Below are 22,481 nucleotides of genomic sequence, written 5' to 3'. Positions count from 1 at the left end.
TGAAATGAAAATTGGATCCCTATCGTACCAGTGAGTAACTAAATAAGCCAAGTACTATGTAAAAAAATAAAACGCCGTTGACTCCGGTGAATTTATTATTGAATTTTTCAAACCTTGATATTTTTGAAAACTTTACGAATAAATTTAGTAATGTCTGAGGTCAGAGTTCGCTACGGCGCCGATGAAGGAATTACCTACGGCGGTGGCGGTGGTAGTTCTTCAGTCCAGCACCAAGATCTTACCTCCAGTAAGCCAAACGATGAGTATGATGACGATTTAAACACTCCATACTCATATGATCCAAATTTCAACGGTCCAGAAGAAGATAGACACTGCACAGATTGCTTCTGCCTTATTTTATTCTTCGTAGCTATTGCTGCTATGCTCGGCTTGTTCTTCTACGCTGTTTCAATTTCTAAGGTCAACTACTTGTACACACCAACAGATTACAGAGGCTTCCTTTGCGGTTACGATAACACGAAGCTCAATAAATCCTTGAACAATTCAAACGGTTATTCCCTTGATTATACAGATAAGAAGTACTTATTCTGGTCCAAGCCAGGTACAAAGGCTCCAGATGGCAATGTCGTCTCCGAGTGCGTCAAGGAATGCCCAACAGAAGGTATCTTCAACTATTCCGTCTTCCATAACTACTGGAACAAGCATTTAGAGGAAAACGAGACATGCTATAAGATCGACAATGTCACAATTAGAGCTACAATCCTCGATCCTTACGCTGTTGGCAATAAGAAGTATGTTTGCCCTTATAGGACAACACCATTCCTTCTTAGATGCACATCTACAGAGGCCATCGAGAAAGCCGACTTCTCCAATAACTCCAAGCTTTGGGACGATATCGAAAAGTTCATTAATGGTATCGGATCTGTTGGTAACGCATACAGTGACATCAAGAAGACCTGGAAGCACGTCCTTTGCTTCGCTGTCATTGCCTTACTCCTTTCCGTTATTTGGATCCTCACATTAAGATGTTCTGCTGCTGTTTTCGTTTGGATTGCTATCATTGGCTGTTTCGTTGGCCTTGGCTTCTTCACATGGGCTGCCTATTATGTCTCCGGCATCAATCCAAACAACAAGTCCGAAAATACAGACACCAAGTACAATTTCGCCTTCAACAACAAGACAAACAACCAGAAGGCCTTTACAATCATCTTCTACGTCTTAATTGTTGTCGACATCATCATTCTCCTTCTCTTCATCTTCCTTTGCCGTCGTATCAAACTTACAATTGGAATTATCAAGTTTGTTTCCACAGTATTCGGTGAAGTTCCAATGCTCTTCTTATTCCCACTCATCTTCTTCCTCATCATGCTCTGCTGGTGGGCACTTTGCATTGGCATCGCTTATGTCCTCTACGGCGCCGGCACTCTTACATACGATGAGAGCAAGAAGACCGACTATGTCACAATGGGCTGGTTAGACATGAAGTACAGCGACGCAATCAAGTACGGATCCATCTACCACTTCTTCATGTTCCTCTGGGGCACAGCCTTCGTCACAGCCCTCATGGAGATGTCCTTCGCCGGTGTTTTCTCCAAGTACTACTTCACTCGCGAGCCACGTGATGAAAATGTCGGTCACTGGGTCTGCGCGAAGTCACTTGGCCGCGCATTGAAGTACCATATGGGTTCATTGGCCTTTGGTTCTCTTTTGATTGCCATCTGCCAGTTCATCCGCGCCTGCCTTGAGTACATCGACAGGAAGACAAAGGCCGCACAGCAGGAATCATGCTTCATCAAGTTCATCATCAAGTGCATGAAGTGCTGCATGTGGTGCTTCGAGAAGTTCCTCCGCTACATCAACAGAAACGCTTATGTTTTGATCGCTATCCATGGTTACAACTTCTGGCAGGGTGCTTGCAAGGCATTCGGATTGATCTTACGTAACCCAGTTCGCGCAACAACTGTCAACTTCGTTGGTGATTTCATGCTCTTCTTGGGAAGAGTTTTCGTTGCTGCAATCTGCGCTGGTTGCTCCCTTCTTTGGTTCAAGAGAATCAACAATCTCTACTACTACTACATCCCAGCTATCTTCGTTTTCATCCTTTCTTACATCGTTTCTGGAACATTCACTTCACTCTTCGAGATGGGTATCGACTCTTGCTTCATGTGTGTTCTCGAAGATGAGGAAAGAAACAAGGGATCTCAGAGATTCGCTCCTCCGGATCTCTTAGAAGCAATGGAGAAACCAGAAGAAGAATAAGCTTATTAATTTTTTTCACCATCATTACTTTTTTTGATATATATTTTTTTTGAAAGTTCTAAAGAGAAAAATTTTAAAATATTATAATATTTTTATGTAACTATTGTATATTGCATTATTTTACTTATCATTGAAAAATTATTATTTGATTATATTGTATAATTGACATGTTTTAATAGGAAAATATAGAATAATAAAAATAAAAAGCATTTGTCGATTTAGAATTCAATAAAAATGCTTTGTTTCTATATTAATTTTAAATTTTCAGGATATTTAACCTCATTTTTCCAAAAAAAATCAAGAATTGTAAAAATCGTTAAAATTTTCTAAAAAATTGCTTGGGCAATTTCGAAAACAGAAAAAATTTGGAGAAATTCACCAAGGATAAATTCATTCCAGGTGCCAAAGGTGATTGCATCCAGACAAAAAAGCCCCGAAAATTTGAAATATTGATATCGATTTTCATCATTCACTTAATATCGATTGTGAACAGTCAATGTTATCGCATATTATTGAATTTTATTATATTTGAACAATACTATAGATCGTTTTTGAAAATTATCAAAATTTACAGCAAATTAGCAATAATTCAACTATTATACACAGATATTGTTACTACAATCTCATTGTAAGAAGAACCGATTAATAAAATCTAAGATCTAATGATTTATTTACCCAATTCGAAAAATGTTTTTAAATGTAAATCCTTATTTGTGCATATTTTATATGCAAATGCAAAAAAGAAAACGAAGAAGTGCTTCTTCAAAAAATACCTGAAAGCAGCCTAATCAATAAAAAATTTCCTTTCTTAACATCGAATTTTGTTCGTCTTGAGCGATTTCTTCGTTCAATTTTCATGGTACAATAAAATATCTGCATTATCAAGCAAAATATGGATATTTTATTATAAACCTCGAATTTAAACGAAAGTCATTCTATAAGTTCATACACGCTATTACTATGCTTCATATGTCAAGCATAATGTGAACAATTTTGGTCGATATCTTTGTTGTCAATGAAGTTCGCCTTTTATATTGGCACTTTTTTATAAAATTTTTCTGAACGATAAAATTGAACTGATTTAATCGCTTTGATGCAAAATTTTATAAGTTCATTTTATGTTTTTGATTTATTTTTCAGCTTTGACTATGTCACATAAGCCTGTAATATTATTCCCTGGTCTTGGAGGCTCGCCTCTTTATGGGAATGTTTCAAAGAAGCCATATTGGTATTGTGGAATTCATGAAAATGAAATAATTTATATAGGCAAAAGGATTATATTTCCATTCCAATGGAATTGTCTGCTCGATTATTTAAGAATGGAGTGGGATCCAATAAATAACAGAACAATTGAGCCAAATTATATTCGAATTAAGCCTAAGCCAATAGGAAAGATCGATAATGTAAATCATGTAGACACGATATTCTTTAATATTCATGTTGTTCCATATTATAAAATTTTAGCAGACCGATTCATTAAAGAAGGCTATAAAGACCAGTATGATATTTTTGGGGCTCCATATGACTGGAGATATGGAGCAAACCAAAAAATGGAATATTTTGAGAATTTGATAAAATTTATCGAAGAAATTCATCAAAAATTAGGTCAAAAAGTAGTATTGCTAGGGCATTCCATGGGCTGCTTTTTAGTTAACAATTTATTGACCATTTTAAAAGATAAATCTTGGGTTCAAGAACATATTGACTCTGTTATCTATATAGCCCCATCCTTTGGGGGCTCTGTGACCTCATTTGATACAATCAGAACAAAACGTGTTCCATTTTTCTGGTATCTTGGTAGATACAAGAAAACATTGAGTACGAATCAAGGAATTTCAATACATATGCCTAACTTCGCGATATTTGGAAACCAAACAATATTGTATGGAAATGATGGGAAAGAATATAAAGCCCACGAACTCCCTGACTATTTAGTTAATCATGGAAAACTATATGGCGATTTTCTCCATATTTTCAATGAAATCAAACATTTCTTTGTAAATGCTCCTAAGCAACCAGATGTTCCTGTTGCCGTAATATATAACTCTGGACTGTATACATTGCAAAGTGTTGACTTGAGGAAATCAATTTTCACAAGGAGTAATTATGGACCAGGAGATCTTATTGTTAATGCGGAAGGTCCAAAATACATTTGTGATAATTGGAAGAATATTACATGTTATGACTTGAATTCATCTAATCCTTTCCTTAATCACCTCACAATGTTATATTCCAGCACTCTTCATGATCTCATATTTGATTGGCTAAATGGTTATCAATTCACAGCACATAGCCAACCACCTAATAGCATAAAAGAAGAATTGTAAACTAAACTCTATCAAATTTTATATTTTTCCTATTAAATTGTTATGTGTTTTTAAATTATTCATGTTACTTGAAATATGAGCTTTGTAGATGGATGCTTAGAAAGTTCCTATTAATAATTTCAAATTCTACATGATTTTAAATTTGATATTTTGAAAATATGACAGAATTTGTTTGACATCCTAATAAAATATTTTTGAAATCTAGAGTTAATATGATTAATGAAATGTGAAAGGTGAAATAACTCTTCCAAATTTCATTTTTTTCAGGATGAGTGCACTTGACGCGCTTTTCGGCGCAGAACAATCTATTGATAAAGTAAGTTTCAAATATAAGCCTAAAATAGAACAAGCAAAGCCTGAACAGCCAGCTTTTCCATATATGGGCCAGATTTTCCTTTATCAATATAATACTCAAGAAAATAAGAATGTTGATTATGGAAAATTCATGTTAATAGTAAAACCAAATCCACCAGCTCACAATATTGTAATTTATCAAAACCAAAATCAACCTTTTCTTCAAATTCAAGTTACAACTTCAATGAAATTTAATTTACGCGAAAAAATCTTCGGCTATATTACAGATCAAAGTGGAATTCAATGGACTATTAGGTTTTCAGATAATGAAAGCGCTGCAAGATTCGCAATTACAGTTGGATCAATCTTAGAAAATACAACCGGCGCACAGATGTCGGTTTACGATGCACTCATCGGTAATGGTCAGATTGTTGATACTGACGATACTGTTTCTGTTTCCTACATTGGATTTTTAGGTGGCAATCTTCCAACAACCGGAAAGAAATTCGATGCAAACGAATCATATTCATTTACAATTGGTAGCGACAAGACTATCAAAGGCTGGTCCCAAGGCGCAATTGGAATGCACGTTGGAGGCACAAGAGCTCTCTTTATTCCACCAGAATTAGCATACGGACCAAACGCTGTTGCCGGTGGTTTGATTCCTCCTAATTCTATCCTTACATTTTTAATTACAATCACATCATCAAAATCTAATAAGCCTCAAACACAACATGTAGTACAGCAACAGCCTCAGCAACAACAGCAGCCAGTCCAGAAGCCTGTTCAAGCTCCTGTTACCCAAGTACAACCACAATCTACTCCAATTGCTCCAAAGAAGGAAGAAGAAGCACCAGCAACATCATTTTCGGACAAGATGAAACGAATTGGTGCAGTTTTCATGCCAGGAATGCCAGCTCCTGCATCTCATTCCGTATCAGATACTTCTGATTACCAAACAAACGAAACAACAAATACTTCTGACTCTTCCAGGACCGTACAACAGACATACCAAGCTCCTGCTCCTCAGCAGCCTGTTTCCTCCCCACAACCAGAAAGAATTCGCGAAGTTGTCAAAGTTGTCAACGCTCCAACAGTTGATGAAGCGCAAGTTCTTGCCAGAATGGACCAACTCAACGCTCTTTTAACCTCCAAGTTCGACCAGCTGATGTCCAAGGCAAACGAGGAAATGCCGACCGCTGTTTTATGCGACGAAATACAGCAAATGGCCGCAGACTTGGACAGAAAAGAGCGCCAGATCAGAGACCAAGAGCGTCTTATTGCAGAACTCAAAGGCTCAAAGAGCGGCGTTAGACTGAAACAAGAACTCGACAGCACAGCGACAGAACTCGAACAGTTGAGATCTGTCTTGAGAGGTTCAAAAGATTTGAGGAAAGAGAACGAAGATCTCAAAGCGGAATTGAGAAATATAAGGGAGAGAAATCTCACAAAACTTGAGTCTGACGTGCACCAACTTCAGGACGAATTGGCTTCCCAGAGACAGAGATCTTCTGCTGAAGCAGCAAGTAAAGCTAAAGAACTTTTCTTCGGATTTATGGGTTCAGCTGTGGAACAGTTGAAGCAGAGATTCGACCAGATGGGAACTGTTCCCGCCGACGAAGTCACTGCAATCGTTTCAGACGTCTTCAGAAAATGCCAGGAACGTACTTTCAGACAAATTGATGAAGACGGACTTCTGTAAATAAAAAAAATTATCTTCGCTTTCAAAATATATTATTAATTCCTTTTTTTAAATTTGCATCTGAATGACTTCAGTATGTGGCTTATTCTAATAACAAAAAAGTATAATAACCATATTAGGAACTATATATTGTTTTACAGCAGCTTTTTACCGTCCAGAAACACCCCTTCTCCACCTTACAAATTGGAAATTAATGATAACGACGTCAAAAAATTGAGAGAATGTCAGAAAGTAGTTAATACATCCTTAATGAATTCAAGATAAAGGAATTGATATTCAGGTATTATTATCATTTACTACACTATAATTCTGATGATGAAAAATTGTTCTAAAAAGGATAACAATAGTGTTAGATCTAACGAGAATTTTTATTCTCGGCTAAAAAAGAGATTTTACAAGCATGTGTTTTGGTACCTAAATAAAGATGAACATCAATTCCATCTATGCACATAGAGTGTAAACACGCATTATATATGGTGTGGCTCTTTATCTGGCTTAAAATTGTATAATTGGACAATATGCATTGCCAACCAAAACCGCAATAGTATCAAATTTTGAGAGAAAGACACGAAGAATATGGTTTCGAGTTAAAGTGCATCCTTAAAATTAAAGAATCCTTAGCAATAAATAAATTCAACTTAGGTAAAAAACAAATGATTGAGCATGATTCAAACAGTTTATTGAGAATAAGGAAAAAAATTACTCTTCATCATCAGAGATTTGTTGATTTGCCATGAATTGGTTTTCAAGGCGTTCAAGCAAACATTGACGCTTGCTGATATTATCCTTCATTCCATTTACAAAGTTCATATAAGATTCGTAATTATTTCTCATATTTGTTCTTAAATCTCTTAGTTTCTTTTCAGGATTGTCAATAGGCCTTGGCCTTGATGGTCTATTTTTCATCTTCATTTTTGCTTCTTCCATTGATGCTTTTCTCATATCTTGATTGAGTTTTTCAACCATCTCAGCACGTTGTTGCTTGAGAATCTTTTGACGGGTATATTCTTCTTTAATTTTTTCAGCTTTAGTATGATAAGATGGCTTGAAATCCTTCTGAAGATATGAATCAATTGTTGGAACTTCTGGTGCATACCGATTTCTTGTTTCCTGACCATTTCTTTCGTATCTTTCCTCTGTATCTCTATAGCATTTAGGTATTTTCTCGACAATTCTGAGTGGTGGCTCTGGAATGTAGTCATCAACACTGAATCTTTTTGGTCTAATGTTAGATTTATAGCCTTTATTAAGCCTCATGAATGATTCGTTTGAAATAACAGCATAGTTGTGATTCTCATGTTGTACAGGATCTTGTTTAGGTGGTAAACTCGGTTTTTCATGAATGCTTAGCCTACGAGGATTTGGAGAATTCGGTGCTGATAAACTTTGTGATTCATTTCTTGGTTTTATTGGCTTGAATTTTCGCCTTTTTGGAGTCTTAGTTATTCCTGTTTCATATCTGTGAGCAAAATATGTTTTTTCGTGTGGTTTTTCTTGTTTTTTGACTTCAGCATTTGAATTTTTTTGATTTTCCGTATTTAACGTATCTTGAATATTTAATATTTCTGATTTTTCCTCCTCTTCTTCTTCATAACTAATGTTGAGGCTCTCTAAAATCTTTTTCACATCGATTGCAGATGATTCTTCTTCGTCATATGAAATTTCAGATTTCAATTCTTCACTGGCTGAAGTGCTCATTCAGAAAAATATTTTTACAATAAAAAGTGATAAAATGACGTTAAATTTTTTTCTTACTTCAACATATATCATTTGAAAATACATTAACCTACCAATGGAGAACATGAATGTAAACGAAAGAAACCATTTTTATCAATCAAGAACAATATTTCAATATTTTTACCATTTCAAATACTATAATTAATGTGTCTTCTCATAATATTAATCCAATGAATTCATAAAAGATTCTTTAAGTCTTATTATAAAAAAGAATTAAAATGCATGACAATTCTTAGATTTATTGCGTTTAGAATGCCATTGTTAGAATTGCTAAACTTCTTTTTTTAAATTTTTTAACTAAACAGTTCTAATTATTAAAATGGAAATTTTGGAAAATATTTTCAGAAATACAGCAGTCCAAATACTATAAGTCTTATAGTGAAATAAAGATATAAGAGATTGAGAGACTAATGAATGATAGAAAAATATGCTGTGCTTGAATCAAATTAAAACGATTTCTAATTATTATTTAAATTTGAGAGATACATGTATGATAGAAGGATCGTGCTTGTTAAATATATCATAGGGAATTTACGACTTTTACTTTAAAAAAAAGTGAAAAAATTCAGGAGAAAGTCAACTCTTTTTTTTCAAGTATTGAAAAGGTAGCGGATAATTTTTCATTTCACATTTAGTTTTCATGGAACCAAACTGGAAAGAGATTGCTAGAAATATATCTGGTTATGCTGATAATGATACATTCTTATCGGCAAGAAGTCCTCAACAGATAGCTAAAATTCTTAGTTATGCAAAACTAAGTCCTTGCGAATTTGCAACATTATTCACAAATCTTTCAAATTATCATGGGAAAGCAGACATATTAATGATGCTTAGTCGTGCACGTTTAAAAGATTTCAACAGTCAAGAAGAAGCGTCTGAAATTTCTGAAACGATTTCATCAATCCTCGGAATTCAAATTCTTGATTCACTATTTTCTTTCTACCAAAACAAGCTTCAACGAGACATTTCGGAGATCACAAATCACAAATCCCAAAATTCTATTCCTCGTCTTAACTTGGCAAATGCAATCACTATAAAGACTCAAACAGGAAAAGAAATTGTATTCTTAAATATTGATCTCAATAGTAAGGTCGGATATTTGAAAGATATGATTAAAGAAAAAGAAGGTATTTGCCCAGATCAGCAAAGACTAATTTTTAAAGGTAAACAAATGGAAGATGAAAATACATTGATGGATTATAATGTTCATGATGGAGATACAATTAATCTTATTTTAAGATTACGTGGCGGAAAACCAGTAATCTATTTGTATCCAAAGGAAGAAATCGATGCAAAGGTAAGTATCAAAATCAATGATGGTGATTTTTCATTCGTGTATCCTTCATTCGACAAAGATAACACGTGGAATGTGAAAGCACTCCCATCAGGTGAGATCGTCCACAGAGGGAAGAAGATGAGATATCTCTTCTGGGAAACACTCTTCTACCCTAATCTTAACATGGACAAAGGATTCATCATCAAAGGCGAAGATAGTGTCTCTTTCTTCGAGGATAAGCTGAAGTTTATGAACCTCAACGACGCAGAGATATGTGATTTCATCACATACTGGTGTCCGAAGCTTTGCGGATACAAATATGTCAAAGTATGCTTCCATTTCGAAAACTTCGACGACATGTGTCCAATGAACGTCGAACCGAAACCAGACAACATCAACAGAGTCTTCTTCGCAGCTCTCCCTCTAGAGAGTCCATGCGACATCGAACCACAAGAACTTCCAACATTCAATCGTGATGGTTTCACAGTCATCGAATGGGGTGGAACTATTGTTACATCTGAAAATCACTAATGATTTATTTTTTTTTTCACATTCAACGAATAAAATAAATTCGAATATTGAACATCATCAAATTCTTAAAGTATACAGTAAACAGCTAGTGCTCAATTCACATACTCAATCTTTTGATAATTTCTAATTTATGTCCATTTTAATAGATGAGATTTCAAAAATTAGATTGAAATTAGAAATAGGACCGGCATTAAAATTTTATTCTGGTTAGGGATTACAGTTTATCATATATAAACTAATTTCTACACAATATAGGTGTTCTAATGCTATCATAATAATTGAAAATATCTTTCTAATTTCTATTGGTGAAATTTCGAAAACTCAAAGATTTTTAATTTTGCGATTTCAGAAGTGTTTATATTCAACTATGCTTATTAGTCCTTAAATAAATCTGCAAATCGAGACAATAGAAATAAAATATTGAAGGTTAGTCTTTCGGCCAAACAAGAGCTATCGTTACTATCAAAAATATTTATGGTAAGGTCCCTATATCAGTTATTGCCTAAATCTATATTATATTTAGATATGATTTGGATTGCGTTAACGAGGAAGCTACAAAAATTCTCGCCAATAGATTCAATTTTTCAATATGATTGAAAATATTCTGAAGAATCCTAATTTGCTCAAAACATATAATAATTTTGAAATATTTAATAGTGTTCTGTCTGGTCTAATATGTAATAATTGAGAATACACCAATAGGATAATATTCTGAAAATCTTTTCATTTTGAAATTGAAATCATTTTTATTTCATCCATTTGTAAAAGTTTTGCATATTTTAAATGCCAAAGAAATATTTGTAAATAAAATGTATTTCACAAGTTATTAGTTTATTTTTGTCAGAATTTTTCTATTATTCTTTCAAAAAAAAAGTTTAAATTAGTTATCTATAATAATTTATTATAGAATCACAATAATAAAAAGCAGAACAATTCTTTGGAATCGATTTCAATTTTTCATAAATTGTCTTTAATTATTTATAATTATTTACTTAATTTATATCAAAATCATTCTAATTTTCAATATTCATATTCAAAAGTGTTTATTTTATTTTTTTTTGATGCCATCTTTGAATTTTCTCTATGTTAATTATACAATTTGGAATGATTTTCACGCATGCTTCGACTTCCAATATGTTGATAATGGAACCATTTATAGAACAACATATGAAAATGGAGGATGGTGGCCAGTATTCAAAGTTGATAATGGACCAGAAACTAAAATTTTAGGTAACAATGATGGCAAAGCATCATATGGTGATATTAGTGTAGAAACAAATATTACACATCCAGTAGAATTTGGTAACAACAGTGATAATTTTTATCTGATTGAATTTTTTGCCACAAACAATCATCCAACAGAGCCTCATAATTTTTCTCTGACTTCTCACACTGATGTCATGATTGCAAATAATGACTGGGCAGAAGTTCGAGCTTATCAAGATGGTTACAATTATATGAAAGGATTAACAATGACGGATGAACGTTGGACAAAGTACACACTAACTCTTTTAGTACGTGATGCATTCAAAGTCGAAAATGTTGACACTTTTTGGTTTGGACAATGGGGTGGACGTGTTAATCTACATAAGTGGGATAACACAAATCGTACAATCCCGCTTCAAGACAGAGACTCTGCTTTTTCTTTTGGATGGGTTAACCGAACAATCAGAGGAGGTAAAACTCTCAGGCTTGCAGTTCTATTAGGAGTTGGAAGATATTTGCCATCACCTCCGACTGTTACAGTAACATCGAATTTCTCTGAAAAATATTTACCAAAGCAAAAATTCAATGTAACCGGTTTTGTCAAAGCAGAAAAAAATGTCAACCTTACATTGATGTATAGTTTCAATGGCGTTGTACATCCATATTTCGAAAATAATTATACAGGTGAAAATGAGTCATTCGAACAGAATTTCGATATTCCATTTGAAACTCCAATTCAAGTTGGTAAATATCCATTATATATTTGGGCTACAGATAGTTTAGGTACGTATTCTAATAATTTCACAGTGAATATTTTGGTAAACGAAGCTCCAAAAATCCAAATTGTTAACAGAATCAGTGATAAATACTTTATGGGCGGCAATGTGGAAGTTCTTAGTTTGCTTTGGGATGACACAAAAGCAAATATTCACTACAAATTCGATGATGATTGGGATTTTAGTGCAGACAATACAATGATTGAATGCAACAGGGAGTGGAAGGAATTTAGAAAGACATTTCCCCTTAGAGAAACAACACTATATTATGGCTCACACACTCTTTACATTTGGGCTGAAGATGAATGGAATATTAAATCAGATATACTCATTTTCCCATTCAATTATATCGAGCTGCATACTCCTGAAATCAAAATCGAACAAAATGAAATTCCCGAATTATTTTACCGTAATAATGTTACAATCACAGGATACGTCATGGATGAGGATGTTGGAGATGATTTGGTTGTGGAATATAAGTTACCTGAATCAAATCCACTTGAGCCATTCAAACCATATATTACTTTTAAAAATACTAATGGAGAGTGGTATGAATTCCAAATGGAATATATTGTTCACAGATCTCTTCCAGAAAACATAACTCATAATGTAACATTTCGGGTTCATGATAATAAAGGTGCAATTTCATTTGATAAAGTGTTCAGCTTCAAAGTAAAGAAACATACTATTATTCCATTCCCAGAAGTAACACCAATGCCAACAATTGATTTTCCTGTAATTCCTGATCCAATTCCAGTAGACTCAACAACAACTTATTCAGAAACAATTACGCAGACGGTTTCAGAAACAGAGGATTCCAATGGAGATAGTGCTGACATAACAATTCAAACAACAAAATATGTAATTGTTTTAACAAGGAAAGATGGAATCCCATCGCAATCTTGAAGCAAATTCTGCTGCAAAGAAGAAAGCAAACAAGAAGAAGTGGATATTTATTGGAGCAGGTATTGCAGTTGGAATTACAGTTATCGCGGCTGCTGCAATCCTTGCGATAGAAGCTTCAAAGTCTGCGAAGGAATTCAATCCTGAGGACTTTGATGCTGTTGATCCTGATTACGCAGTTCAAGAAAAAGAAAATCCACTCTTCAATGAAGATGCTAATGATGATCCATTTGCAAACGAATTTAATGAAGATGATAGTGCTGTTGAAGATGTTCTTCCAGCATAAAAAATCCTTTGCATATTTTTTTTTCACCAATTAATTATTAAATCATTTCTACTTTTTTTTTGAGTTTTTTTTAATCATAAAAAGTATGAGAATTGCTTATTATTATCCTATCTGATAAACAATATTTTTTTATTTTATGGATGCATTTACTACTTTCTCTTCCGATGAAAGTTATAATACAACATGCTTGTTATACTTTTTTGTTATATTGATTTTTTAAAATCATCATGCTTTCATTAAAACAATGTATCTTCATTGAAATAACGAAAAAAATATAACATATAAATTATGGACTATTTCATGATTTATAATCACTTTTTCCCTACTAAAAATTCAATTTTTTTACCTTAGAAAATCGGGATACAAAGTGCGCCCATATGAGATAGCGAATATTTCATACATTATTAAATAATCTAATCTCATTTACAGTTAACTGTTGGTTCATAAATTGTATGCTTTAAGACATTTTAAAAGGTAAGTAATAGAACAATATAAAATAAATAGGATTTTCCTACAAGTGCAAAAAATGCGCAAAAACGATTATTCTAAATTCAATCTGTGCATTATTTGTGCATTTAAAAATCAATCCGTGTAAAGTAGTCAACAATGAATGAATTTTTCTTTTACATTTTTTGCATACGCAACTGTTGCAATTCATTATTAATGAGTTTGATTTTTAATAATGGTCAACTCCAAAATTTTTCAAATACGCAAAAAATATGCAAATTCAATTTCAAATAATCATTTTTGTGCATTTTTTGCACCCTATGTAAAACCCAATAAATATAATTTTAAAATAACATTTAACATTTATAAAAAAAAGTATATTAAAATTCAATTGATTTCTTGAGTCTAACAAGATCTTGGAAAAATTTCCGAAGTTCTTCGTTCTTTACTCTTGCATCCAAGTCATGTATTGCGATATAGTTATTTGCATCATCAATTCCTAAACCAAAGAATCCAAACACATTGAGTAAATACTCCATAAGTAAATCCGGATTCGAAACAGCCAATTCTCGATGAAAACTCGAAACTCTCTGGACAATTTTCATTCCATTAGGATTATTCGGATCGAAATTCTTCATGAAAATGAAATTAAATGATTCAACTAAGTATCTTTTGATTATTTCATCTGGATTTTGTTTCGACAAAGCAGACAAAAACTGTATTACTCCATCAAATATAATAGGATTGTTGTAGTACCTGTCTAAAGCTGTATCAGCAAGATCTAAAAGAGGATTAATGATGTCTTCGGTCAAAACTTCAACGGAATCACTCATTAACTTGAAAAATTGTCGAATAACAATTGAATAACTGTCACTTGTATTTAAAGTGTCCAAATCAAAGAGGAACAGTTCGATTTGAACAGAGAATATCTGGTACAAGTCATTCAACACTTCTACAAGCTCTTCCGATGAAAAGGAACTTCTATTCACGATCATGTGATTGACAAAACAACAAATACTTTTTGGACCACATAAGGCATTCATTAAATTAATTAAATCTTTGTTTGCTGAACTCTTTTGACGCTCAGACAATGCTTTGATGTAAAGAGATATTGTGTCATCAGATTCCATCGCAGGAATCTCACATGTCGATATTGCTTCCATCAACAATGAAATTGAGTTTGGAGATAAACTGGAATTCGGTATTTTTGCGGCAAAACTTAAGATACATGATGTTCCACGGAGTTTTGTCTCTTCATTTAACATCAGTTCGGCTAAATGAGGTATTGCTTGGGCAATAACTTCAGAAGATTCGTCAACAGAAACAAATCTGAGTAATGCACCGGCTGCGCCAACAAGGGATTCATTGTAAGTACCAATAAACAACATAAGGACTTCAATGGATATGGTCAATTGCATTTTCTGGTTCTTTGCAAGTTGAATTAAAAAATCTATGCAGCCATTAAGATGAGTTTCAGGGATTTCCTCTTCTACAATGAAATTAATAAGAGATGTGAAGACATCTTGCTTGATTTCGGAAGGGAATTTGTCATTTAAATGGACAAAAAGTCTGAAAAACAAATAAACAGAAAAAATATGCGTAGAAGGTATAGGATTCGAGATGCTTGCTAAAGCAACAATGTCATTGATGTACTGGCAAACGAAATCTGTGGAAGAACTCGTTTTGTCGACCATATAATTTAATAAATATAAAAATGAGGTGACAAAAGGTATATTTGTCTCTATATTGAAGTTCTCTTGTGCAATATTGTTGAGGGTAGCAACAGTTGTGTCGTTATCTACTAAATAACATGAAGAAATGATGTTACATAAATTATCTAAAAAAGGTTTTTGAGAAATTGATGGAAAACCACTCTCATTCATATTAGAAAAAGCCTCTGTGCAGCAATTCAGGACAATTGGGATTGTATCGCTGCAATATTCAGGATATTGTTTTATGTAGGCAGAAATGAACGGAGCAATGATGGAAGAGATTGGTTCGGACTGTTGTAAAAATTCTAGTGCTAATTCAAAGTAAGGAAGTGAATTTTCTGTGTTTATTAAAATTAATCCGGCGTTGTAAATGAAATAAGCAGCCGACTGGTAAACTTCTGTATTCTGTGCTTGAGAACATATCTCTTTAACATGTTGTGGATTTCCAACATTTGAAATTAAAGATAATTTTATTGAATCATCGAGATTTCTTGTAATTATCGACGAAAAAGTGTCAAATATGTATTTTGCGTATTGAGGATTGTTCATTCCCGATAAAAATGAAGGAAATAATGAATCGTCGGAAATCCAATTGATATCTGCCCATTTTGAGAGAGAAGATATGATTGAATACGATATTTCGTTGAGATTACCAAAGGACATCGTGTAAATTTGAGAAATTACGTCATTTGCAATCAATGAATTTTTAAAATTCGAAAAATTTTGGAATATTTGAGGTGTAATGATGGAGCATCTGTTACAAAACATATTTGAAAACCTAAATATATAATTAGATCCGTATTTCTGGATATCTTGCCAAAATGAAGGCCAATTATCTGGAAATGCTTTAAATATCAAATCAATTTGAGTATTAGTGAGTGCTGATGTAAATTCTTGACCAATTTTGGATGTCATTTGTAATCCTTGTTCGAATAATACGTTTTTAAGTTCCGAAAGGATTTCATCTGTAATTTCTGAAAATCTGTCGTTAATCCAGTAACTAATTAGTTTCAAAATGAATAACAGAGCTTGTGAACTTGAAAATTCAGTGAAATGTGAAATTGAAAATAATAATTCGTCAATTTGCTTCATAAATTCGGCGAGGAAGTCCATTGCATCCATTTTATCATCTTCTGAAGCTTCATTCGAGTTTAATGCCGCAACAAATGTTTCGATTTTTTCAACATCACATTGCGACATATAAGTGAAGTCATATAGTAGAATCACCATTGCAATAGGACTTTATGATATGAATATTTCATGCCATGAATATTAAAATCTTGGAAAATTTGTAAAGATTATCAAACAACAAAATCAAAGCCAACTGATATAATTTTTTATTCATCCACAAATATTTGATTACAAATTCACCACTAAAATATAATATTCATGTTATATATTTTGAATAAAATTAAAACTCTATGTAAGACTATATATTCATGATAATAAGATAGTACTTCATATGCAATACAATTATTCACTTAATAGAAGCCATAATGATTAAAAGGATATCGAGTTAGTTATTTTTATTGAATATAAGACCGTTAGATATATCGATTAACGTATATCGATAAGGCAAATGGAAAAACTATATCGAGAGTTTGGCAGAGTCAATTTTTTGAATCTGTATATTCGTTAGCTATGTGGGTTATTAAATTGGAAAGAATTAGTAGATAAAATTCGAAGTAGTAAAGCTTACATATATTTTTTATTAAATATTGTAAATTTAAACAAAAATGATTTGATAATTTAAGGCAAAACGTTTCATGCTATTGGAGAATTTATGCTTGTTGCTTGTTTGATCCGGCAATAACATGGAAAGCTACATTTTCTGATATTTCTTCTAAGTTATCCTGAAAAGCTTCAGTCTTCTTTGGCGGTGGTTCTCTATATGGTTCTTCTTCCTTCTTACAGCAGCAGCACATTGTGACAAACAAGACGCTAACAATTGATGAAGCTATCACTACGGCAACGAGTTCAAACATTCACTCGAAAAAAAATTGAAAAAGTTTTGAAATAAAAAAAAGTTAATTCTTTTACATTCTTTCTCATTTCTTAAAGACGAAAATTGTTTCATATACCATTTTGCTTTTATTTTTCTAATTTGCCGAGCATGATTTATAGTTTAGTCGTCACTTTTCTCGTTTGTTGAATTAAAACGTACAAATGAAACCTGGAAGCGGACAAGCATCAGCCCGTGGCGATGCTAACGCAAGAAACAAAGCTAAAGCAGGAAAAGGAAAGAAGGCTTTACCAACAATGACTTATTTAAAGAATGTTAAGCCTTTTGCACCAGTTCAGACATATACTCCATGGACTGGCGATGAAGCTACAACAATAAAAGTTGCACAAAAGCCAATATTTGATGATCAGCCAGGAAATCAAGTTTTTTCACAGAAATACCCACAATTAAATAGATTAATGCAAATATTCCCAGCAGATGCTAAATTCGATGATCCAGACGTACAAATATCATTCAAGAATCCCGAGGTTGACAGCAGATTCTCATCATCTCTTTTCTTATGTCTTTCAAAAGGTCTCCAGTTCTTTGAATCAGGAACCTTCCAAATATTCCCCAATGAAATCAACCCATCAGGAAAATACTGCATTCGTATGTTCGAAAATGGCCAATCAGTCAGGATTATTTTTGATGATAAAATTCCTTGCAATGAAAACGGCGAATGCGCTCTTCTCAGACATACCGATGAGCATATCATGCTTCCTACACTTTTACATAAAGCTTTCTTAAGATATACTCACATCGAGCAATATTCCGCTCCAGACTGCGTCAGTCTTATGACAGGCTTTGTCCATTTCGAAGTACCAGTCGAATGGCAGAATATCGTCTTCTGGTTTGGCCGTCCAGACTCTTTAGTTGCGATGTATATCAAAAATCCAAGAAACGACGATCTCGGCGGCGACAGACTCTTCCATATCCTCGATGTCTTCGAAGTCGACCAGCATCGCAAATTCGTTAAGCTACAATGCCCAGGAGCAAGGTGGAGAGGAAGATTTTCCGGATTCGAAGAAGATACTAAGCATTGGACCAATCAGATCAGAGTTTTACTTGAAATCGACCCAGAAACAGTCGCTACAGCCGGTTTCTTCTGGATGATTCTTGAAGATCTCGTTGAGAATTTCGATTCCATCATGGTTTTCTCTCCATCGACCTCTTTCCAGTGCAATGTTCGCCACCAAGATATTTGGGTACCAAAGGAGCAGCAGTTCTACATTCCTCCAGCTCCTACACTCATGAGAGCAACAGGACCAGGCCAATTACAGATCTGTTGTGCTCCTTTGCTTACAACAGCTCCTTCCAACAATTTGCAGCTCAATTTAGGAAAGTTCGCATGGAATAGCGGTCAGTGTCCAACAGCACTTTCCATCAACTGCAGCAGATGGACAGCAAGTACATTAAACATCGAAAAAAGTGAAGAAGTTTTCGAGTTGGAGACGAATTCTCGCGGTGGCTATATCATGCAGATCTTTTCCAATGACGCGAATGTCGAGTTCATTAATTACTCAGACGTAACTAATGTTACACAGAGTGAAGGCGATTTGCCTTTCTTTGTTTCCCTCGACGAGTTCGCCATCAATGTTTTCCCTCAGAGATTTGAGTTGATTGGAAAAATCGCTTTCAACTTGGACCAGCCAGGAAACGTTTCTTTCGCTGTTGCCATGACTAATCAGCACCACAGAGACAACGCCGCTTGCCTGCTCTTCAACTGCGACACGAACGACGTCATGCCGTCCAAGAACTTGAGATCTTCTTCCATCGCAATCACTCCTAACAAGAGAGGTTATGTTTTGCTGATTTTCGGTTTATACGGCGAATCTTTGATGGGCATGCAATCAATAGATTTGATTGGAAAGTGGCGCGCAAGGATCTTCTCAGACGTTCCTCTCTCTGATGTCGTTGATGTCGCACACGCAAACTACTCCGATGTGGAAGGAGATGTCACAGAATTGGATGAAAACCATCAAATTCAACGTCACGTTTTATCTGGTGGTTGCGAATGTATTGTTGTTCTTGAGACATCCCAGCCATTATCATTGACATTGACAGTTTGTGAAGAAGACAAACCAATCTCTGTTGTAAGAGGTGTTGGCTTCTGCGTGTTGCCAAGCTGCAAATTGCCAACAGACAAAGATCCAACAAGATTAATTGTCAAATCAGTTTGCTCTGAAAATGTCTCCAATTTCCAGTGGAAACTCAGAATTTATGCCACAGGAAATGTCACCTGCAAAGAGGACACAGCACCTGCGGATAAGACAGCAGCAGCAATTGCGGCGTGGGAGAAGAAGAGAAGTGCAAAACCAGGCGGCGGAAAGAAGAGTGAAGCATCAAAGAGAAGTGTTGAACCACAAGTTCAATTAGCTCCTCCTGTCGTTGACCAGAAAGTCCTTAAAGTCGTGGAATGCAAGGAAGAGAACGGAGCAAAGGTTCTCTCACAGGAAGAGATTGATAAATTGCTTCCTCAACAAGCAGAACAACCTTCTTCGTCAACAGGAAATGAATCTGCTGGAGGAAACTCTGCAAAAGAAGATTCAGTTCCTGAATTGGGTGAAGATTTACGTGAAGGTGTTAATGCACTGTCTGCAAAGGTAACTGAAGAATGGGATGCATATGAACAATCTAGAGCACAGATTACAAAGTTATATACACCTCCTCCAAAGGAAGAATAATTTTTATTTTTATTTTATTATTTTATTTTATCTTTTATGTGATTTAAATACTTGATATTTCTTATTCTTAATATATAAACTTGTCTATTATATATTAACTCTATTTGACAATAATAAATTCGAAAGCAAACTAGTATGTGTAAACATATTCAAAATCGCAATTTTCCCCAAATAATAGAAATGAAGGAGTTTTTACTATCCTTTAAATTGTTAATAATTCACTCAAATCATCTGTTGAATCGAAAATCATTACAAGAATGCCGAACAAACACTCAATATCTCAACGTTCAATTCAAAGTTTAATTTTCACTATTTAAAACTTATAAAAATCCCCAAGATTTTGAAATCTTTAAAATCAATAAAATTTGAGTATTGAATTAGCAGTGGTAATTTCATGTGGTGTTTGTTATAGGGAATTTATGAGCTAAAAAGACCGAATTTGCTGGAAAAAAAAATTCAGGCGAAAGTCGTAAATTTAAAATTTGATGGAGCCAGACTGGAAAGAGATTGCTAGAAATATATCTGATTATGTTGATAATGATACATTCTTATCGGCAAGAAGTCCTCAACAGATAGCTAAAATTCTTAGTTATGCAAAATTAAGTCCTTGCGAATTTGCAACATTATTCACAAATCTTTCAAATTATCATGGGAAAGCAGACATATTGATGATGCTTAGTCGTGCACGTTTAAAAGATTTCAACAGTCAAGAAGAAGCATCTGAAATTTCTGAAACGATTACATCAATCCTCGGAATTCAAATTCTTGATTCACTATTTTCTTTCTACCAAAACAAGCTTCAACAAGAAATTTCGGAGACAAAAAATCACACATCCCAATCTCCTGTTCCTGAATATGCCAATATTGATGTATTATTATCATCAGGGAAACGATGGAGGTTCGATGATATTGATTTAAATACCAGCGTTGAAAATTTTAAATCAATAGTTCACGAGAAAACTGATATACCGATCGAAAATCTAGGAATGATCTCTGCTGGTCAACTTATGAGAAATGATCATACACTAAAAGAATATAAAATTCAAAATGATTCCACAATTAGTTTGTTTTATAGGCACCCAGTTAATATAAATGAGATTCTTCGGCGTTATGATGATTTAACTCATGAAATTTATATTAAATCACTTCCTGGAAACATTGACACTCTGAAAGGCGTAAGTCTAAATATGACAATAGAAGATTTGAAAATATTTATTGATTATAAATTAGGCGTATATCCTGAATCTCAAAGACTCATTTTTGCTGGAAAACAAATGGAAGATGAAAATACATTGATGGATTATAATGTTCATGATGGAGATACAATTAATCTTGCTTTAAGGTTATGTGGCGGAAAACCAGTGATTTATTTGTATCCAAAGGAAGAAATCGATGCAAAGGTAAGTATCAAAATCAATGATGGTGATTTTTCATTCGTGTATCCTTCATTCGACAAAGATAACACGTGGAATGTGAAAGCACTCCCATCAGGCGAGATCGTCCACAGAGGAAAGAAGTTGAGGTATCTCTTCTGGGAAACACTCTTCTACCCTAATCTTAACATGGCAAAGGATTCATCATCAAAGGCGAAGATAGTGTCTCTTTCTTCGAGGATAAGCTGAAGTTTATGAACCTCAACGACGCAGAGATATGTGATTTCGTCACATACTGGTGTCCGAAGCTTTGTGGATACAAATATGTCAAAGTATGCTTCCAGTTCGAAAACTTCGACGAGATGTGTCCAATGAACGTCGAACCGAAACCAGACAACATCAACAAAGTCTTCTTCGCAGCTCTCCCTCTAGAGAGTCCATGCGACATCGAACCACAAGAACTTCCAATATTCAATCGTGATGGCTTCACAGTCATTGAATGGGGTGGAACTATTGTTACATCTGAAAAACTCTAATGATTTATTTTTTTTTCTTACATTCAATGAATAAAATAAATTCGAATATTTAACTTCAATTAACCATTTTTTATCTAAATAAAAAATATCCGAAAAACTTAATTATATCTTCTTATATTTAATGAAAATATGAATATTTTCAATAAAGAATCTTGAATTTTGTGAGTTATAAGAATTCTCATTTGATATCAGCGTGATTTTGGAATCAATGAAAAATATTTTAGATTTTATTTTATCCATGATCTAAGATAGATCATTAATAGATTATATGAAATGTATTGTAACTTCATTCATATTATCAAATAAAGATTGTTTAAAATTAAAAATGCGCATAAATTCTGAAATATGATAATTTGTAGTATTCACAAACATCTATCGATGAAATGTAATTCGCCACAAATGCTTAGTAAATATTGAAACTATCTTTTGGGATCAGTAGATCATTGAAATCCAAAAATATTGCCCATAG

General features: G+C 33.9%; 11 protein-coding genes across 11 annotated transcripts; 8 read left to right on the top strand and 3 right to left on the bottom strand.

Moving 5' to 3' along the window:
• Nucleotides 1–150: 150 nt before the first annotated feature.
• TVAGG3_0603880 (choline transmembrane transporter protein) lies at nucleotides 151–2,285 on the top strand (the record flags this gene model as incomplete). Its single annotated transcript, XM_001309537.1, has 1 exon — nucleotides 151–2,220. One exon carries the CDS (start codon nucleotides 151–153, stop codon nucleotides 2,218–2,220), a length of 2,070 nt encoding a protein of 689 aa, XP_001309538.1.
• An 843-nt stretch (nucleotides 2,286–3,128) lies between these two features.
• TVAGG3_0603870 (O-acyltransferase protein) lies at nucleotides 3,129–4,575 on the top strand (the record flags this gene model as incomplete). Its single annotated transcript, XM_001309536.1, has 1 exon — nucleotides 3,369–4,547. The coding sequence occupies one exon, from the start codon at nucleotides 3,369–3,371 to the stop codon at nucleotides 4,545–4,547; it is 1,179 nt and encodes a 392-aa protein (XP_001309537.1).
• Nucleotides 4,576–4,815: 240 nt separating this feature from the next.
• Nucleotides 4,816–6,568, top strand: TVAGG3_0603860 (histone peptidyl-prolyl isomerization; the record flags this gene model as incomplete). Its single annotated transcript, XM_001309535.2, has 1 exon — nucleotides 4,816–6,543. One exon carries the CDS (start codon nucleotides 4,816–4,818, stop codon nucleotides 6,541–6,543), a length of 1,728 nt encoding a protein of 575 aa, XP_001309536.1.
• Nucleotides 6,569–7,059: 491 nt separating this feature from the next.
• TVAGG3_0603850 (uncharacterized protein) lies at nucleotides 7,060–8,241 on the bottom strand (the record flags this gene model as incomplete). Its single annotated transcript, XM_001309534.1, has 1 exon — nucleotides 7,243–8,241. The coding sequence occupies one exon, from the start codon at nucleotides 8,239–8,241 to the stop codon at nucleotides 7,243–7,245; it is 999 nt and encodes a 332-aa protein (XP_001309535.1).
• Nucleotides 8,242–8,920: 679 nt separating this feature from the next.
• On the top strand, nucleotides 8,921–10,087 carry TVAGG3_0603840 (protein neddylation; the record flags this gene model as incomplete). Its single annotated transcript, XM_001309533.1, has 1 exon — nucleotides 8,921–10,087. One exon carries the CDS (start codon nucleotides 8,921–8,923, stop codon nucleotides 10,085–10,087), a length of 1,167 nt encoding a protein of 388 aa, XP_001309534.1.
• A 1,061-nt stretch (nucleotides 10,088–11,148) lies between these two features.
• On the top strand, nucleotides 11,149–12,975 carry TVAGG3_0603830 (ribonuclease H protein family; the record flags this gene model as incomplete). Its single annotated transcript, XM_001309532.1, has 1 exon — nucleotides 11,149–12,975. One exon carries the CDS (start codon nucleotides 11,149–11,151, stop codon nucleotides 12,973–12,975), a length of 1,827 nt encoding a protein of 608 aa, XP_001309533.1.
• A 1,110-nt stretch (nucleotides 12,976–14,085) lies between these two features.
• Nucleotides 14,086–16,617, bottom strand: TVAGG3_0603820 (exportin-T/LOS1 family; the record flags this gene model as incomplete). Its single annotated transcript, XM_001309531.1, has 1 exon — nucleotides 14,086–16,617. The coding sequence occupies one exon, from the start codon at nucleotides 16,615–16,617 to the stop codon at nucleotides 14,086–14,088; it is 2,532 nt and encodes an 843-aa protein (XP_001309532.1).
• A 269-nt stretch (nucleotides 16,618–16,886) lies between these two features.
• TVAGG3_0603810 (uncharacterized protein) lies at nucleotides 16,887–17,408 on the bottom strand (the record flags this gene model as incomplete). The annotated part of the gene is made up of 1 exon (XM_001309530.2): nucleotides 17,199–17,402. The coding sequence occupies one exon, from the start codon at nucleotides 17,400–17,402 to the stop codon at nucleotides 17,199–17,201; it is 204 nt and encodes a 67-aa protein (XP_001309531.1).
• Nucleotides 17,409–17,578: 170 nt separating this feature from the next.
• TVAGG3_0603800 (calcium-dependent cysteine-type endopeptidase protein) lies at nucleotides 17,579–20,103 on the top strand (the record flags this gene model as incomplete). The annotated part of the gene is made up of 1 exon (XM_001309529.2): nucleotides 17,584–20,103. One exon carries the CDS (start codon nucleotides 17,584–17,586, stop codon nucleotides 20,101–20,103), a length of 2,520 nt encoding a protein of 839 aa, XP_001309530.1.
• Nucleotides 20,104–20,588: 485 nt separating this feature from the next.
• Nucleotides 20,589–21,725, top strand: TVAGG3_0603790 (cellular macromolecule catabolic process; the record flags this gene model as incomplete). Its single annotated transcript, XM_001309528.1, has 1 exon — nucleotides 20,589–21,725. One exon carries the CDS (start codon nucleotides 20,589–20,591, stop codon nucleotides 21,723–21,725), a length of 1,137 nt encoding a protein of 378 aa, XP_001309529.1.
• A 5-nt stretch (nucleotides 21,726–21,730) lies between these two features.
• Nucleotides 21,731–22,012, top strand: TVAGG3_0603780 (cellular macromolecule catabolic process; the record flags this gene model as incomplete). Its single annotated transcript, XM_001309527.1, has 1 exon — nucleotides 21,731–22,012. One exon carries the CDS (start codon nucleotides 21,731–21,733, stop codon nucleotides 22,010–22,012), a length of 282 nt encoding a protein of 93 aa, XP_001309528.1.
• Between the last annotated feature and the right edge of the window lie 469 nt (nucleotides 22,013–22,481).

Source organism: Trichomonas vaginalis, chromosome II (assembly GCF_026262505.1).
Source record: "Trichomonas vaginalis G3 chromosome II, whole genome shotgun sequence".
Classification (NCBI taxonomy): Eukaryota; Parabasalia; order Trichomonadida; family Trichomonadidae; genus Trichomonas; species Trichomonas vaginalis.
This window is presented reverse-complemented; position numbering and strand designations above follow the sequence as displayed.